We start from the raw sequence: 18,303 nt of genomic DNA, 5'->3' as shown, positions 1-18,303 counted from the left end.
AAATCACTGGCAATAAGTATGTAAAAGTATGTACAAAATGTCTAGTTCTTTATAACAAGTCCTGTTTCGGTTAAACGGAACGTAAAGGTGTTTGACCACTATTATGTCAAGGAAAATTATGTCATATTTTTTGACACACCGCACACGTCAAAAATCAAAATATCAATTTTATGAAAACACTGAAAATGGAAGTAAATAATTTAAAATAACAATTAAAGTGTTCCTTTTCAGGCAATTAGGATGTGTGTTTCAGTTTTATAATAAAATATTAAACCAACCTCCAAGAGTACCTATATTGACAGTCAAATATTTTTAAAAAGGAAATAAGTTTTGACCAGTGTGTCGAGACTAGAAGAGAAGTGCGCGTTTGATACGCAAGACCGAAAAGAAGACGACCATGCACGATGTTGGAAGGTCTGGTGGCATGGGTTCTGAACAACTACTTGGGGAAATATGTGGAGAACTTGAACACGGATCAGCTGAGCGTCGCGCTCTTGTCGGGTAATCCAGACCGACTTTATTAATGTCTGCCAGTATCTCGATTTTGCCGCTTTAATTCAAATCTATTAGTCGTCTATTACCTTGTCTACATTATACAGGGAACCTATGTGCAAAATTACAACTTTCTAGGTTCAAAGGTTTGGGCTGCAAAGGTGGGAAGCGCCAGTCTGAGTCAGGACTTTTCTTTTGATTTGTATTGATAATATTATATATATTTATCACAGGCAAAGTAGAATTAGAAAACCTCCCGCTAAAGAAAGATGCTCTGCGTCACCTGGGGCTGCCAATCGAGGTGAAGGCAGGGTTCATTGGCAAGGTGCAGCTACAGGTGCCTGTGCGCCAGATACGCTCCGCACCCTGGCTCATAGCCATTGAAAAGCTGTATCTAGTGGCTGCTCCTGTCAATCTAGATGAGGTAAGTCTTCTTTCTTTTCCTGACTTTTTGCATAAAAGCTAAGATCTATTGACAATAAGTATACTTTGCTCTCAACTTTATGACAGTTAAAAGAATACAGATTTATTGCGGCTCAAGATTTGTCACCTTGTTTTGATACAAAAATGTGCATAATGTAATTTTTCATCTTTCTGGTGATAATATGAGGCTTAACTCAAAAAAACTGACTGTAAGTCACAGGCTGTAACATAAGTAAAACTCATTTTTATTCTAAATAAAGTCTAATAATAGATCTGAACTCAACCCTAGCCTCTGTCTGTCCATTAGGTAGTAGGTTCTCACAAAAAGTTTACTTATTATTTATCAAATAGATACTCTAGTATTGGGCAATAAATCTAAAGAGTCATCTTTGCCCTTGAATATGAACTTGTGTCCAGATAAGAGTTTTTGTAAATAGTATAAAGAATGATATGATAAGGTAAGCTGGTAAAACTACTCATGATTGTGCTATGCATTCTCCTTATTACATATAACATCATATACCTAAAGATGGCGCATAGGTCCAACACATACTTAACCTATATTTTCCATAGTGAAATTATTAATGTCAAGTCTGTCTGTTAACTTTTCGGATTAACTGCTGAAACAATCTTGAAAAAATTTGAGACAATGTTTACATCTTAGAGAGATAAGATATTTTAAAGCCAACAAAAATATTTGTCATCATGTCCCGTCCGGTTTATTCAGATTATTTCAGGATTTACGCACAACAAGCAAACCCACTGAATATTATACTCCTATGATTTAATTTGACTCAATAAGTGTCGCGTGTTATGCACCGCCCACCCTTCCACCACTAAAGGAGCAGGAAAAGCAAGCAATACATACCACTAACACACAAGACGTATTTGTATGTTGGTGGTGTATGTTGCTTTTAGCAACAGTTGATTATAGCAAATTAAGCATGTAGTACCTTGTATTTTATGAAATTCCGCAAAGTAATGCTTTCTTCACATATTGACACACTAAACTGTGGTCTTGTAAGACTCGATTTCCCGTCTCTTCCTACTCAACCTCGATCTTTCCAATGGTTTAGTGGGACAGTGGCGTGGAGGCGTCCATCGCACACGAGCGCAAGGTGGCGCTGCTGGACGCGCTGGAGGCGCAGTGGCGCGCTGAGCATGAGGCCAGCGACGCGGGCTACTATGCCGCCTCCTACTCCTCCTGGCTGAGCTACGGCACCGGCCTGCTCGCCAACATCGTGGAAAACCTACAGGTGCATCACCTAACTATCCATGTGTAGTATACGACGAATGCCTTGTGTTGAACAAACGTTTTTGTACATCTACATAAAAATATACTTAGATGTAGAAAAATGTACTCTAATGTAGTGCCATTAAAATGTCGGATTTATGTGTCTTCTTGCTTTTGCTGCTTTATCCATGTTAGGTTTTATACTCGTCCACCGATTTACATTTCCTACCGATGGGAACTAACTAAGCATGCTATCATGGCAAGGAAGTCGCACTTGAGTTAAGGTAAATTAACTAGTAAGCCCCTACCATGCCATGACAAAGTTTTTCAATAAGTTAGTTGCTTAAAATATGGCTGAAGCGGAAATCAAAGTCCTATGATAGCTGGTGACTTAAACTCAGATCTATAAATCATAAAATGCGCACAAGAACTCTTTTTAGAAAGCATTGAAACTCCAAAACCAAGATAATATTTTGTGTGCAGTTAAAACTAAACGACGTGCACATCCGCTACGAAGACGCGCTAACATGTCCCGGGCGCGCGTTCGCGTGCGGGTTTGCCGTGGAGTCGCTAGCGGCGGAGTCGTGCGACGCGAACTGGCTGCGCGGGTTCACGCCGCTGGAGGAGCCCTGCTCCTTCAAGCTGCTGGAGCTCAACAACTTGGCGATATACTGGGATCCTATGCCGGTGCCCGCGGGCATGATGGCCGCCTGTACCCTCGCGGAGCTGGCGGTGAGTATACCTCGACCACTTACTGTTGTACGTGTTTCTCAAAATTTACGCACTATAAGTATTTTGTTTAAAACAAGGCCAACCCTGGGTCCAGAACACGCCTCACCTGCTTACCGTTTCTGTTTTAGGAACGCATGCGGGCGACGTGGGCGGGCGCACACCGGTTCATCCTGGCGCCGTCGACCGCGAGCGCGCGCGTGCGCCGCGAGCGATGCGAGCAGCCGCTGCGCGACCGCGCGCGTCCTCGCCTCGCGTGCCATCTCACTCTCGACGCAGTTTCGCTAAGGCTCACCGATGTGAGTATGAACTTGTAATATTTTACTAACAGTTCAAACCAACAATATGAAAACTTTCGATCTTTCGAAGCAATTCAATTTTTCAAAGCAACTAAATCAGTAGCCCCGCTACTACTAATTGTGACGTTGGGGGTTGGTCAGTGAAGACGAGAATAAAGAAAACACCCCAAAGCCAACACAAGAATTTATTTAGTGGTAAGTAGGTAGGGTCGTGGGCTTTCGCGGTTGTCACTACAGTCTCTAAGGCTTGCAGTAGGCGGTACTTCCCTGCTGTGCCGTGCGGTGACGTCCCGGAGGTAGCGGGACCCGGCGAGATGGTCTTCGAGGGAGGTGGAATGCGCGCTGGTTGGTGCTCGGTTGCAGGCCGCCGGCCAGGTGCTGAGAGGTCCGCGACACCAGAAGAGGGTGCCGCGAGGTGCGCCTGGAGGTTCGTGACACCAGGAGAGGGTGCCACGAGTAAGCGTGCCTGGCGTAGACCAGAGTAGCACAAGGTGGTGCCGAGAAGCTCGAGGAGTACCAAGAACACGAGGGGTACCGTGGAATCTTGAGGGTCACAGTGAAACCTGGAACGCACATTCCAGTGGGTGAGCAAAGTTTCTCACTACGCATCCGATCGTGAACCACGCGGTACAAGCAAGCGGAAGCACAGCGTGAGATGGTAGTATGCGTGGTCACAATCAGACGGAGTTACAAGTAAAAGAGTGAAGCTACGTTAACATAGGTACAAAAGAAAAGATCATATTAAATGCAGAAGGCAGCTAGTATAATAATTTACAAAGTAAGTAGCTAGGTATGTTATATTATCGAGGTGAAATACTAACTATTAAAAGGCTATTATAGGTCTAATGTAATTTGAAAAAGATTAAATGATTATTAAACAAAATGAAAGGCTTGCATTGGCTAAATACAGTAAAATAAGATACAATAGTTTTCTAAAGAACAATGCAAGGTCATCCATGACACGTGGGTTAGCTACGAAATAAAACTATCCTAATACGGCGAATAATTCAGTACTTACCCGTATAACGGGTTTACAAGATCACCGTAGTAGTTGGTAGTGCGGGTACAGGGATATTGTGTTCCTGTATTCCCAACAGGAACACGTTACCTTTAGATATGTTCACTGCGACGCGTCAGACGTGAAAAACGATTCCAGCGTCACCCTAACCCTTCCTGCGCACGCGCCGCGTGGCAGAGGTGCCCTCCTGCTTCAAGCGGCCGCACGGGACAACTCGTCTAGGACGTAGTGGTGGCGGGTAACATTGTCCGTCAGTATTATGTCATGCTTTGAATTATTTATTTAAAAAAATGTAACGCCTTCACAACGTTACATATCCCCCTCGCCTGGCGAAGAATTTTATCCCTATCGGATAAAATTCGCTAAGGCCTGAAAACGCTCGTACTTACACACTGTCATAATCACCATTCATACTCTTACATACATCACGCATTCAATAAAAGCAACAGTAATTATTCTTGTAAACTACTGACGCATCCTTATATTATGAGTTTATGGTTGTACAGAAACCAATAACTCTCGTACGAACTTAGCCACAAGATGGTAAATCAACACGAGGTACTGAAAGTTAAATAAGTATAATTCGCAGCCTAAGTTAAGTTGAATATATATTAACAGTAATTATATATATTATGATATGAATTTAAGTTAAATTTCTTCTATGTAATAATTATATTTTTTGAGTGAAGTTAAGTTAAACTTTATAGTGAGAAGATACAGGTTTAAGATCTTTTATATGCCATGTACCTAACTTATTTCCTGACATATCCTCTAAAATATAAACAAGTGGCGAACGTTTTTCTATGACGCGACACTTTATATATTTAGGTGCCAACTTTTTGCTAAAAAACTTATCTTTGTCAGATAAAACATAAGTTTTCTTATAGACAACGTCTCCTACTTCAAATTCAAAAGGTTTTCTACGCAAATTATAATTAGACGTATTTTTTGCATGTGCGTGATATAATGCTTTTTGAACTTCATCAAATATACTAGCAAGGTAACCCAGATTTTCGCAGTAGATATCCCTAGGTATAAAAATAAATTCATCACCTACATCGGAGTTTAGGTAATGAGAACCACAAGAGACGAGTTCTCTCCCATGAACAATAAAATTCGGAGTATACCCTGTAGATTCGTTCACAGAACTGTTCATAGCGAACTGTATTTTTGGCAGTTTTGTGTCCCAAGATCTGTGATCGTTCTCTATAAAAGTAGCTATACTAGTGATGACCGTTTTATTATATCGCTCCACTGTGTTAACTTGCGGCGTGTACTTAGGTGTAAAATATACGTTGGGTATTTTATACTTTTTAAAGAAAGTATCCAGGTCTTTACTGCAAAAATAAGTTCCGTTATCCAGGACAATAGATTGAGGAATTCCGTGGACTAGAAACACGTTGTCCTCTAGCACTCGAATAACCGATTCTGTGTTAGCGCGTCGCAGTGGAAACAACATAGTATATTTCGAGAAACAACAGACTACTACTAAAAGATAGCTATGCTGCTTCCGACTAGTGGGCAAGGGACCTACAAAATCTATAGAGATCATTTGAAAAGGTCGCGAGACTTCCTTCGGTCTACCCATCTGTCCCATAGTACCGTGAGTAGGAGTTTTATAGGATAGGCATGTATCACAGTTAGAAATAAAGTTCACTACATCAGCGTGCATATTGGGCCAATAATAGCGTAGCGTTAAGCGCTTGTAAGTTTTGAATACGCCAAAATGACCAGCTGTAGGCTCTGAATGACATTCGGTAAGAATTAGTTCGCGTTTTTCTTTAGGTATCACTTCCTTCCATTCAAATTCTTGTAATAAGGCGCATTTACTTTTCATAAAGCGGTATAATTTATTATTTTTGACAATGTAATTTGGAAAAGAGGTTGGTGAGTTTTGGCAACCATTGTAAATGTTTAAGTACCATTGGTCCGAACTACTACTGATACTAGATGACGTATCGCTCGCATCTAAAGCTGCTACGGGACATGCGCGAGAGAGGGCGTCGGGAATAATGTTGTCAGCGCCACGACGGTGTTTAATTTCGAAGTTAAAGCAAGACAAGCGAATGCCCCAGCGAGCTAGACGTCCAGTAGGATTGTTAAGATTGAGGAACCACTTGAGTGCGGAGTGATCAGTGTACACCGTGAATTTGAGACCATTGTCGATGTAGCATCGCCAATGCTCTAAAGCAACTAAGACTGCAAGTGCCTCCCTTTCCGTGATACTATAGTTTCGCTCTGGAGCCGTCAGTGATCTACTCATATATGCAATAGGATGTTCAATGCCGTCAATAGTTTGAGTTAACAACGCACCTATTCCGCAGTCGCTAGCATCAGTATGAATTTCAAATGGCAGACTGTAGTCAGGACAAGCCAAAATAGGAGCAGAAATTAAGCATTCCTTGAGTTTATTAAAAGATTCATCAGCTTCTTTAGACCAGATAAAAGGTTTAGCTTTTTTACCTGTAGATGTCAATTGGTTCAGTGGTCCTGCGATAGTACTGAAGTTAGGTACAAATCTTCGGTACCAAGAAGCTGTTCCTAGGAATCTTTTAACTTCCTTTTTATTAGTGGGAGTTTTAAAATTAAGGATCGCGTCGACTTTCCCAGGGTCCACGTGTAATCCTTCAGCGTTCACAACATAACCTAAATATTTAAGTTCGCTTCTAAAGAAAACCGATTTTGATAAATTTATGGTTAAGTTAGCCATTTGCAATTTTTTATAAACCTTCATTAGTAGTGAAATATGAGTATTAAAATCAGGTGAGACAATGATTATATCGTCTACAAACACGAATACTGAGTTTTCAAATTCAGGACCGTAAAATAAAATATCGACTAAGCGTTGTTGAGTGGCAGGAGCGTTTGTTAACCCAAAAGGCATTGTAACAAAGCGAAAAGTACCCCGACCGGGAACATAAAATGCAGTTTTGTCTCGATCTTCAGGTGCTATTGGTATCTGCCAAAATGCTTTTGATAAATCAATACTGGACAAATATTTAGCGTTTTTGAGATTGTCCAATATTTCAGATACATAGGGTAGTTTATAAGCATCTTTTCTAGTAACAGAATTTAGTTTACGGCTATCGAGACAAAACCTAAGCTTACCGTCTTTTTTAGGAGTCAGAAGGACTGGTGAAGACCATGGACTCTCGCAAGATTCGACTACACCTAACTTTAGCATTTCGTCCAGTTCCTCACATAAAATGCGTTGTTTAGCTGGTGACATTCTATAGTAGCGTTGTCTGATGGGCGGGGAGTCTCCAGTATCGATATGATGAGTGATAATATTAGTAAGACCCAGACCTTTAGTTTCTGATGAAATATCTTCGTACTGCTTAATAATGTTATCAGCTAACTGTTTTTCAGTATCAGACAAGTTACTATAGCTTTGTATGCAAGGTTGATGTGAAGCATCAGCCTTAAGGTTATTATCAACATTGTTATTCGTAGTAATAACACTGCTGACATATTTAGGGCAAAGTTGGAATTTCCGCCAAAAATCAACACCTAGAATAAGATTAGTTCTGATTTCTGGTATTACGAATGCTTTCAAGATGTGAAATTGACCTTCAAACTCAACAGGCAGGTTAATGTAACCGATACTTTTTAAACATTGACCACCGGCTGAAGTCACAGAAATACAGTCGTCATTAATTAGAGGCAGACCTAGATTGCCTAGTTTATAATGAATACCATTACCTAGTATAGTAACGCTAGAGCCAGAGTCTAAGAGACCTAAAAGATTAAGACCGTTAACCTGTATCGATGCGTGAGGCCTATCATCATGATTGTAATTTTTGTCGAGAATTGTGTGGATTTTGTAAGTTTTAAAATATAAATTTATAATACTAAGCCAATTTTTCCAATCTTTTTCATTAAATTTACCATCCGCACAATTCTCAAATTCTAGTTTTTTGGATTAGGTTGTTTATTTTTAGAGCAATTTGGACAATTATTTGATTTAAAGTCTTTGAGGCCGCAGATAAAACAAAATATCTTAGATCTATCTGCAGTACACAGTCGAGTACTATGCGAGTCCGAGCGACAGCGTACGCAGTACTGAGTTCGCTTTTGAGAGTTAGTTGCAACAGCGTGTACATAATTATTACAATTTGGGGAATTTTGTTTGTTGTGAAACGATTTGTTGTTTTCATTACTATTTCTGTTAAATTTAAAATTGTTGTTACTAAATTTTGGTGTAGGGTTAGAGTAAGTTTTACCACCCGAATAAGCAAAATCTGGTGCCAGAGTATCAGATGTGACTTTTGGAGGATCTTTGAATTGAGAAAATCGGGATTGTATAGTTTCATGATTCCGACAAAGTGTTCTCAATTCGTCAATAGATTTAATGGACGAAACAGAAGATAAAGCATTCGCGTAACAAGGTCGAATGTTATGCAGAAGTATTTCTAATTTGTCCTCTTCTGAAGGTTCTTTATTAAGTCGCGAGAAAAGTCCAGCCATAATAGAAAGGTAAATCACTATGTTTTCCTTTTCACCTTGCGTACGTGATTTAATTTCCTCTTTCAATTTGTAATCGTAATCCGGTTCACTAAAATCTTTCTTTAATAAGACTAAAAGTTCCTCCCAAGTATGTACAGAGTCCTTAATACCTCGGTACCAATGAATAGCATTGCCGGTAAATATTTCAGTGGCATTTTTCAAAATTTTTTCAGAATTTATATTTTTTGCTTGACAAAATTCATTAGCACGTTGGATAAAAGTCCGTACGCAAGATTTACCATCAAATTTTAATTTAGAAAACAAATTAGAGTTGTTTCCTTCGCAAGTAAGGTTGACATTGAGTGGCGTTGTAGATATTGTAGGATTCGCAGAACTACTACTCGCAATGGCTAGGGGATCTGTAGCATTGTCTAAGAGCGTGCTAAGTTTCATTGCATATGTTTTATACAAGGAGACAGTTTCATCGTAATCCTGTTTTATTTTATCAGAGCATGGAATACGGTGAAGCCGATGATATACATGGTTGAGTAAGTTTTGGGTTCGCAAAAGTGCACTTCTGTCTGAAGAAGACGAAAGTGTTTGTTCAACCTTCTCGAGAGTATCAAATACGCCTTCTAGATCTACCGAAGGTTCGAAGGGACTAGTTAAAATATCCTCAGAAGGGTATAATGGACCGCATTTAGCTATCTGTTTCCTCAGCTCTTGAACAGTGGAACCTGGAGTTTCACCTCGAATAGCGACTTCATATTCAAGTTCTACTTTTTGAAGTGACATAAATTTGACCTCGTAAGCCATTGTTGTTTAAATTTAAAATAATATACAGTTTAAAAAATACACTGGGTAAGTACTGAATATCGAAAAACAAAAAAAATAACTAAATTCTCCGTCTGTTACAATTAAAATTAACTAAAATAACGTTTTGGTTGTTTGTTCTTTGAAGCGTGAAGTATTACCATAAAGTGATTGAGTGATTGACGAATGATTGATTGATTGATGAACTAAATCAACCAGTGCAACATGTCAAAGCAGCAAATAAAAATAAAAACGAATTTTGCAACTAATGTGTGAGGACGTCTATAAGGAAAAAATTTAGGGTCAAATAATAATATACAGTTAATGCAAACAACAAAAAATTATAATAATTTGAAAAAGTATAATTTGTAAAAATGGCTCATGTAAGATGGCTTTTAAGTGAATTAAGCCCCTTAACAAAGTTTACAATAGGTGTCTTTGTACGTCGAACACCTTAGTTGCAGTCAACCAAAAATAAAAATAAAACGTTTTACAAGAAAATTAGAATGAGCACACACACCAAATCAACACCACTACAAGTTTAGGACTATAGTGACCCTAAATACCAGTTGAGGCGCCAGTGTGACGTTGGGGGTTGGTCAGTGAAGACGAGAATAAAGAAAACACCCCAAAGCCAACACAAGAATTTATTTAGTGGTAAGTAGGTAGGGTCGTGGGCTTTCGCGGTTGTCACTACAGTCTCTAAGGCTTGCAGTAGGCGGTACTTCCCTGCTGTGCCGTGCGGTGACGTCCCGGAGGTAGCGGGACCCGGCGAGATGGTCTTCGAGGGAGGTGGAATGCGCGCTGGTTGGTGCTCGGTTGCAGGCCGCCGGCCAGGTGCTGAGAGGTCCGCGACACCAGAAGAGGGTGCCGCGAGGTGCGCCTGGAGGTTCGTGACACCAGGAGAGGGTGCCACGAGTAAGCGTGCCTGGCGTAGACCAGAGTAGCACAAGGTGGTGCCGAGAAGCTCGAGGAGTACCAAGAACACGAGGGGTACCGTGGAATCTTGAGGGTCACAGTGAAACCTGGAACGCACATTCCAGTGGGTGAGCAAAGTTTCTCACTACGCATCCGATCGTGAACCACGCGGTACAAGCAAGCGGAAGCACAGCGTGAGATGGTAGTATGCGTGGTCACAATCAGACGGAGTTACAAGTAAAAGAGTGAAGCTACGTTAACATAGGTACAAAAGAAAAGATCATATTAAATGCAGAAGGCAGCTAGTATAATAATTTACAAAGTAAGTAGCTAGGTATGTTATATTATCGAGGTGAAATACTAACTATTAAAAGGCTATTATAGGTCTAATGTAATTTGAAAAAGATTAAATGATTATTAAACAAAATGAAAGGCTTGCATTGGCTAAATACAGTAAAATAAGATACAATAGTTTTCTAAAGAACAATGCAAGGTCATCCATGACACGTGGGTTAGCTACGAAATAAAACTATCCTAATACGGCGAATAATTCAGTACTTACCCGTATAACGGGTTTACAAGATCACCGTAGTAGTTGGTAGTGCGGGTACAGGGATATTGTGTTCCTGTATTCCCAACAGGAACACGTTACCTTTAGATATGTTCACTGCGACGCGTCAGACGTGAAAAACGATTCCAGCGTCACCCTAACCCTTCCTGCGCACGCGCCGCGTGGCAGAGGTGCCCTCCTGCTTCAAGCGGCCGCACGGGACAACTCGTCTAGGACGTAGTGGTGGCGGGTAACATTGTCCGTCAGTATTATGTCATGCTTTGAATTATTTATTTAAAAAAATGTAACGCCTTCACAACGTTACATAATTATAAATACGTATCAGTTTGCCACTGAACTTGTGAACACCCAAATATTTTCTCTCTGTGCATTGTCAAGGAATCATTGTAATGAATGCATGGGAACTATTTGCAGAGTCAATACAGTGAAATGGTGGGCTGTTCGCGCGGGCTCGAACGCGTCGCGCGGCTGCGTGAGATACGCGCGCTGCGCCCCGTCAAAGCGCTTCGCGGACACGCCCGCGAGTGGTGGCGGTACGCAGTCAAAGCGCATTTGCCGCACCACACGTGTAAGTATTTTCAAGAACGCGGCCGATCTTTTGGTTGGATGACATAGTACAATAAATGGTCAAATGATTGACCAGAAATTCTTGTAAGGTGGGCTTTCGAGTTAATTTAATTCATTTATTTGTTCGGACAACAAGATCCAGTTTAATATTAGTAACAGTAAAAACTTAATAACTCTGTTAGTACTTAAACATTAAGTTAAGCGTTAAGCGTCCGTGGCGTCTACTGACTCCACATACGCTCAAGTCGAAAGTTCACCTTAATGTACTATGCAAATGTAGGGAACGTCATTAGAGTGCAGTGTCAGTGTCGCTGCGCTCGAATTATGTTCCCTACATTTGCAAAATAATAATCTGACGCTCTCTTGCAGCGTCCAAATCAGGCATCAAAGCCATTGACGTATCACAGCAGTGTCAAATATAAGAAGTCTTGTTGGTCTGTGAATCTCTTATCTAAGTGTGTGAAAAAGTGGTCTGCATTCTATTAGAAACCCTTTATTCTTCCTGTTTAATATATTATCTAACCACAGTTGACCACCACTTTCGCCGGACGTCCTTTCCTTTTCTTATTTTCCGAATGTGCTAAAGCTCTTTGCACTGTATCAAGAATATCGAACGATTTTATGTCAAACACGTCATCCAGGGATGGACCCGAAACCCAGCTGGGAGGAGTGCGTGGAAGCGGCTAAACAGACGCGTCAGTACGTGGACATCTGCCTGCAGACGCTGTGCCAGCCGGCCGCGACACTGCCGCCCGAGCGGAAAGCCGCCAAGGATGACTTCGAGTGGAAGCAACCGCTGCATGTGCTCAAGCCCTTACGAGAGGTAACCTGTCTGAAGCTGAGATCTGCTCGATTAGCTTCTACTACTTTTTAGAGTTCCACCTTAAAAGGATAAAAGGAACCCTTAAAATGACAAGAGAATCAAAACATATAGGGTACTTACCGCTGTGCTGAATCTTAAAAGCAGGGTAGCAATGTATTATTAATACAATTAGAGGTAAAAATCCGAAAACCGTGAATTTGTAGTTAAATCACAAAAAAAAGGCTCAGGAACAAATATGTATACTAAATCACTAGACGGTCTTGTACGTCATTAACTTGCAGTGTTGTATAGCTGTTGAGCTGATATGATTAATTACATGAAAATTTCTGATACGATTCTACGGAACCCTTTGTGTAGGAGTCCGACACTTGACCAGTTTTGTTTATCCTTAGGTGGCAATGCGTAAAGTACCTATTTCGACACCAGTATCAACACCAGAACAGGCTAGCTCAGGACGAAGCGTTCTGGTACGCTGGTTTCCCCAGTGGTGGGGCTGGTACGCGGAGCCGCCACCGAGCGCCCCACAGCCCGCCACCGCGCCCGTGTCGAACTCAAGTACCAGCACTTCGCGGCTGGAAGACGAGATATTGGATGTGATAGCGGACTCTCTCGATGATAACACACTACTGAGACGGGATGCTGTGTTTGGCCTCTTTGAGTTTACTCTGCAGAGAGGATCGCTAGATTTGTGTACTGAGACGGAAGAACATTTTGGGTAAGATGATTGGGTCATTATTCTACTTAATAATAAATAATTAGCTGATTATGCTTTGCCCGCGAAGATTAATATTCTTCTAAAATCCTGTGGGAACTCTTTGGATTTCTAGGATAATAAATATCTATCCGTCTTCAGGGTTCAAGTTTTTGCTGTGCCGAATTTCGTCAAGATCGTATACGCCAAATATTGTTATGAAATACAATTTAGTGCAAAATTTTCTTTCACCAGTGCAAGAATTATAGCTAAAAGCTATTAGCATTATAACACCCAAGTATAAAAAGTTTCAGCATTTGATTAGATAGAGATTAAGGTTTGATTGAGCTTGTAAGGGATTTGAAAAGAGTTCGTAAATGTTCCAACGGTTTTAATTAACTAAACTAAAATTTACCCTTTAGTCCTTTCTTTCCTAGCGCCATCAACGGGGAGGAAACACCCGTGGAAGGAGAAGGCCTAGAGCTACAGTTCTCAGTAGTATGTGTGCGATTTGAGTCCCGGCCACGGGCGAGTGCGCACGCGCTGCACGTGTCCCTGGGTGCGGTGTGCTTGAGGGACCGAGTCACTCCTAAAACGCTGTTCCCGGTGCTGGTGGCGCCGCAGGGGCTCATACGCGAGGGCCTGAGTGCGATGAACGCGGCCGCCAGCGCCGCCGCGTGGTGGCGGAGCCAGCACCCTCCGCACCCCGCGCCCGTGGCTACTGAGGAATCGCTGTTTCAACTGTCCTACGAGAAACGACCCGCCGGCCTCAACTGCGATTACAAGTTAGTTGTGTAATTATTATCCGTGCGAAAAGTTTGTAGCAATCTGCTAGCTGTTTACTGCATTTTCGTCCGCTTGGATGGATGTTTTGTAAGGGTTTAGTCCCTTGTGTGCGATTTGAGTCTTGGCCAGATCACACGCAACGTATTCACTAGAGTTCGTACGTAGAGAACGTATCGTAGCTCCAGTTTTATGTTTACGTAATTAATTATTTATCACCTTTATATCATCTTACAAATATAACAATTCCGACCATCAAGAGGAGTACAATAGTACCTACTTTGAATACATGCTTTGTGTCTGAGACGAGATACTTTTTTGTGAACATCTTAGATACTCAGCCTTAGTCTAATAATTCGTAATGTCAGCTCACCAATAATCCAGAGTAATCTATGGCATGTCACCGCAGGCTACGCGTCAAGTCGAGCTCGCTGGAGGTAGTGTGGTGCCCGCTGGCGGCGGAGTGGGCGCGGCGCTGGGCGGCGGCGGGCGCGGGTGCCATCGCGCACGTGCGCCACCACACGCGCGCCACGCTGCACCACCACTGGGACCGTCTGCTCAAACACGCGCACGCCAGGCGACCCGTACGTACCGACACGCACACGCGCACGCTCCAACGCATTCACGCATTCGTGTTACTGCGATCGATCACGCTGTATGCTGCGCGCCAACCTGCATCCATACCCACATATGTAATGACGCTGCAGTCTGACTGCAGCCAAGTACTAATCTATAAATGAAAAGTAAATTAATACACTCTAAGTTGGAGATATAAATATCCGAATACTAAAGCCAAGTTTTTGAATGTCCAGAACGAGCGTCGGTCATGGCAGATTGAAATGGACATATCAGCGCCACAAATCCTGTTTGTGGAGGATCTGTGCGACCGGGACGCTTCGGTGCTAGTGGTGGACTTCGGTCGCCTCCGGCTGGCCAACGCGAACCTGCCCGAAGAGGAAGTGACTGTTAAACACCAGTCCACTGAAGAAGACGAAGGTATGCTTTTATTCTCTTTTCAATCTTCAAATAATGTTTAACTGACAGTGCACTATAAATTAGCGATGGGCGATTGTTGCAAACAATTGAAAGAATCGATCAATTGTGCAATCGTTATCTTTTTATTCATCTTCCCAAAAAAATATCGAATAAAAATCGACAACCGATTGTACGATTATTTCATTCATTCGATTATTAAGTCATTCGTCCCAGAGCCGCGCGCTAAGTAACAATTGAACAATTGAAACATTCGATTGTTTTCGATTTTTCAATTGTTATTCGGTTGTTAACGAAACTGTTGTACCACCTATTGTAAAACGTGTATTTAATTATGATTACGAATAATAACAACATGTCATAATTCGATTGTTATTCGAATGAATCGCCCATCGCTACTATGAATTGTGGTACAGAGATGTTCATGACGCCGTGCTCCACGCCGCCGGGCAGCCTGCTGTCGCCGTCGTCGCCGCTACAGTCGCGCCGCGAGCTGGACGCCGCGCGCCTGCACACCAGCCTCTACGACAGGTAACTTCAGAACTATGGAGATCGCGTGTGTTACAGTCAAAACAAAAAGATGTCGGAATGCCAGGCGGACGGACGATTTGAAGCGATTCTCTGAGAGTCAATGGACATAAGCAGCATAGGATGAGGATCATGTTCTGTGACAATCTTTTGTGTTAACTTGTCGTTTCATAAATTATTATTTGAAGCTGATTTGACTACATAGAAAATTGACTGGTAGAAATATTTTTAACATGTCATGATAATAAAATCGTAACGTCTATAAATAGGAATTTTCTCTTAAGTCTCAGCAAAGTCAAAGTAAGCTCTATAGATTTCAGCCTTAGATCCTACACCAATGTCCAAGAAGATCTATTTGATTGTGTTGTAAGTAGTGTTTGCATTGCATGAAGGTACAAGATCGAGCTGAGCGACTTGCAGATCCTGGTGGGGCGCGCGCGGGACAACTGGAAGTACGCGCACACCAAGGCCACGTCCGCGCTGCACTTGCTCGACCGCTTCAGCATATCGCTGCAGGTTACTACCGTTTATTTTATGTAGGACAGTATCTCTTATGCTACATCTGTGACTCTGCCACTAGTTCGGAATGAAGATTCTATTGAGAAGAGCTAGCGAGAAACTCAGCAGTAATTGCCCTTTCCAAATCATAAAGAGTTACAATATGTATTCATATTCATTCATATTCATATTCATATTCTTTATTTGCTGAATACAGGTAAAAAAAAGTTGTACAAAGAGCATACAATGAGTCCAATGTATTCACCATTTCTGGCATGCAAATATAGTAATTAATATAATAATTAATTAGTCAAATAGTACAACAGTGTAGCAAAACAACTACACCATCTTCTTGGCAATTGAATGTCAATAAACTAAGTGCATACATAATAGACAGTAAAAATTAAAATTCATTGCAATGTATTAGAATTTAGAATATAATGAGCCGATAAATAATTTTTGTCAGCACAGACTACAGTCTATTTGGGCTGCAAATTGCAAATACCAGGCTCAGTTTTTATCTAGTGTGTTGGTCTACAAAGTTTGGTGTAAAATGTTCACTTTTCGTTTTGTCTGTAAATAAATAAATAAAAATAAAAAATAATTTTGTTTGTGTAAAACATGGCGGTGACATTATCTTGAAGTTTTTTAGCTAGGTATACCAAAAATGCCCAATGCGCCTGAAGAAGTTTTCACTTCAATAAGTAAATGTGTGGCAGGCGGAACGTCGCGTGGTGCAGACTGCGGACCCGATGTACCCCCGCGCGGCGCTGTGCGGCTCCCTGCCCGCACTCGTGGTGCACCTCAGTGAGCACAAGCTAGCTGCGGTGCGCGCGGTGGCGGCGCGCGCCAGCCTGCCCACGCCGCAGCCTGACCCGTGAGTGCGCAGCTTAACAAATTTGTTTTTTTTTTTAATAACTACATAGGCTTGCACTTGACTGCAATCACACCAGGCAGGAAATGATGCAGCCTAAGGTGACGCGCCTGCCCAGATGGTGCCTATTCACTCTTCTTTTGACGGTACCAATATTATGGCTAGCGGGAAAAACGGAAGCCGGAAGGGCATTCGCGCACACACACACGCACACGCACACGCACGCGCACACACAAACTTTCGCCTTTATAATATTAGTGTGATATCACCAAATGAAAATGATTCAAAGGCAGCAATAATACTCATCGCATTATTTTCCACATTTTTTCATTTAGATCACCAAACATAGAAGGGCAGACAGAGGAAGAGGAAGAGGAAAGTAACGAAAACACCGAAACGGAATTCTCTGATTTCTCTGTCAATCAGAACGCGACGCTGCTCATGCTCCAGTTCGCTATCGATCAGATGTCACTTGAGGTAATTATTACACTAACTGAATTGAGTTTATTTATTTCACATGATGCCGCTTATGATATGTCAAGACTCTATCACTACTATAATGCTTAACTCTAACGGGAAACTGCTGAATTTATTATAAACTAGCTGATGTCCGCGTTTTCGTCCGCGTGGATTTATTTACATTTCTAAAAATCCCATGGGAACTATGTTTTTCCGAAATAAAACTGGACCTGTAGCACTCGTCACACCTTTAACTGTACCCTTGCAAAAAATCTCGTCGATCTATTACGGCATGATTGAAGGACAAACTAACTAACGAACAAACTTTTACAGATTTTGAAAGCGAAAATGTGTTTGTTAGTTGTCCTTCAATCATGTTGCAACGGAACAACGTGATTTTTGCAAGGGTATAGTTAAAGACCTGGGGAGTGATATAGGCCATTTCTTATCCCAGAAAATCGAAAGAGTCCCTACAGGATTTTTAAAAACCAAAATCCACGCGGGCGAACAAACGCGGACGTTACAAATTTACAGCGAGCTAGAAGTTTGGTGTGACCTATGAGATTTCGTGTGTAGGTGCAGTCCCGCGGGCGCAGCATCGCCGAGGTGCAAGTCTGCGGCGTCCGCGCGGCGCTGTGTGTGCGCGCGGCCGACACCTCGCTGTCGCTGTCCGTCCACTCTCTGCTACTGGTGGACGCGCTGCAGACCTATGGCCCCGACTTCGAGCTGCTCGTCGCCAGCCACAAGCATGTTGGGTACGTAACTGTATCCCACCCTACCACCTCCCATGGTTGTTGTTGTGGTGTCTTCTCAACAAAGTGAATTCAAAGGGTACGGGCCTCGAGGCCGAGTCTTCTTCGGATTCGGCTACCTGAACTACATATTTGTTTTAGCCCTTTTCAGAATGTTCGGCATCGGCCTTGAGGCAACTGAATTCGTTTCTATGTTGGTGCTTGAAATGTGTTGATAGAGGCGTCATATCCGGTGAGTGATGTATCATATCCGGTAGCCTCAGCAACCTTTTGGTTATATGGGCCGAATCGTGCGAGGGCGCCCTCGCGGTACATGCTTTGGCGTGATCCCGGTGTGGCTTTTTGACATTTTAAAATCTCATTTTAAAGAATTGAAATGTCTGTTGTCTGAT

The 18,303-nt window shown here is 42.0% G+C and overlaps 1 protein-coding gene across 4 annotated transcripts in view; it reads left to right on the top strand.

The window, feature by feature from the left end:
• The first annotated feature begins 265 nt into the window (after window positions 1-265).
• The window catches only part of LOC123881039 (vacuolar protein sorting-associated protein 13D), a 59,965-nt gene continuing 41,927 nt past the window's right edge, over window positions 266-18,303 (top strand). For 3 of the 4 annotated variants that reach the window (XR_006799399.1, XM_045929566.1, XM_045929565.1), the window contains exons 1-16: window positions 266-501; window positions 726-916; window positions 1,992-2,171; window positions 2,633-2,881; window positions 3,010-3,177; window positions 11,358-11,511; window positions 12,152-12,333; window positions 12,726-13,048; window positions 13,462-13,809; window positions 14,217-14,391; window positions 14,620-14,803; window positions 15,217-15,331; window positions 15,721-15,844; window positions 16,546-16,703; window positions 17,036-17,177; window positions 17,736-17,914. Coding sequence is in view for 3 of the 4 variants with exons in the window: in XM_045929566.1 (XP_045785522.1) it covers window positions 405-501; window positions 726-916; window positions 1,992-2,171; window positions 2,633-2,881; window positions 3,010-3,177; window positions 11,358-11,511; window positions 12,152-12,333; window positions 12,726-13,048; window positions 13,462-13,809; window positions 14,217-14,391; window positions 14,620-14,803; window positions 15,217-15,331; window positions 15,721-15,844; window positions 16,546-16,703; window positions 17,036-17,177; window positions 17,736-17,914 (2,969 nt within the window). In the remaining variant the exon portion in view is untranslated. The remainder of the gene's footprint in view (window positions 502-725; window positions 917-1,991; window positions 2,172-2,632; window positions 2,882-3,009; window positions 3,178-11,357; window positions 11,512-12,151; window positions 12,334-12,725; window positions 13,049-13,461; window positions 13,810-14,216; window positions 14,392-14,619; window positions 14,804-15,216; window positions 15,332-15,720; window positions 15,845-16,545; window positions 16,704-17,035; window positions 17,178-17,735; window positions 17,915-18,303) is intronic. The other variant, XM_045929567.1, reaches the window with a different exon arrangement.

This window comes from Maniola jurtina, chromosome 3 (genome assembly GCF_905333055.1).
Source record: "Maniola jurtina chromosome 3, ilManJurt1.1, whole genome shotgun sequence".
Lineage (NCBI taxonomy): Eukaryota > Metazoa > Arthropoda > Insecta > Lepidoptera > Nymphalidae > Maniola > Maniola jurtina.
The sequence above is the reverse complement of the archived record's forward strand: the minus strand, read 5'-3'. Positions and strand labels throughout refer to the sequence as shown.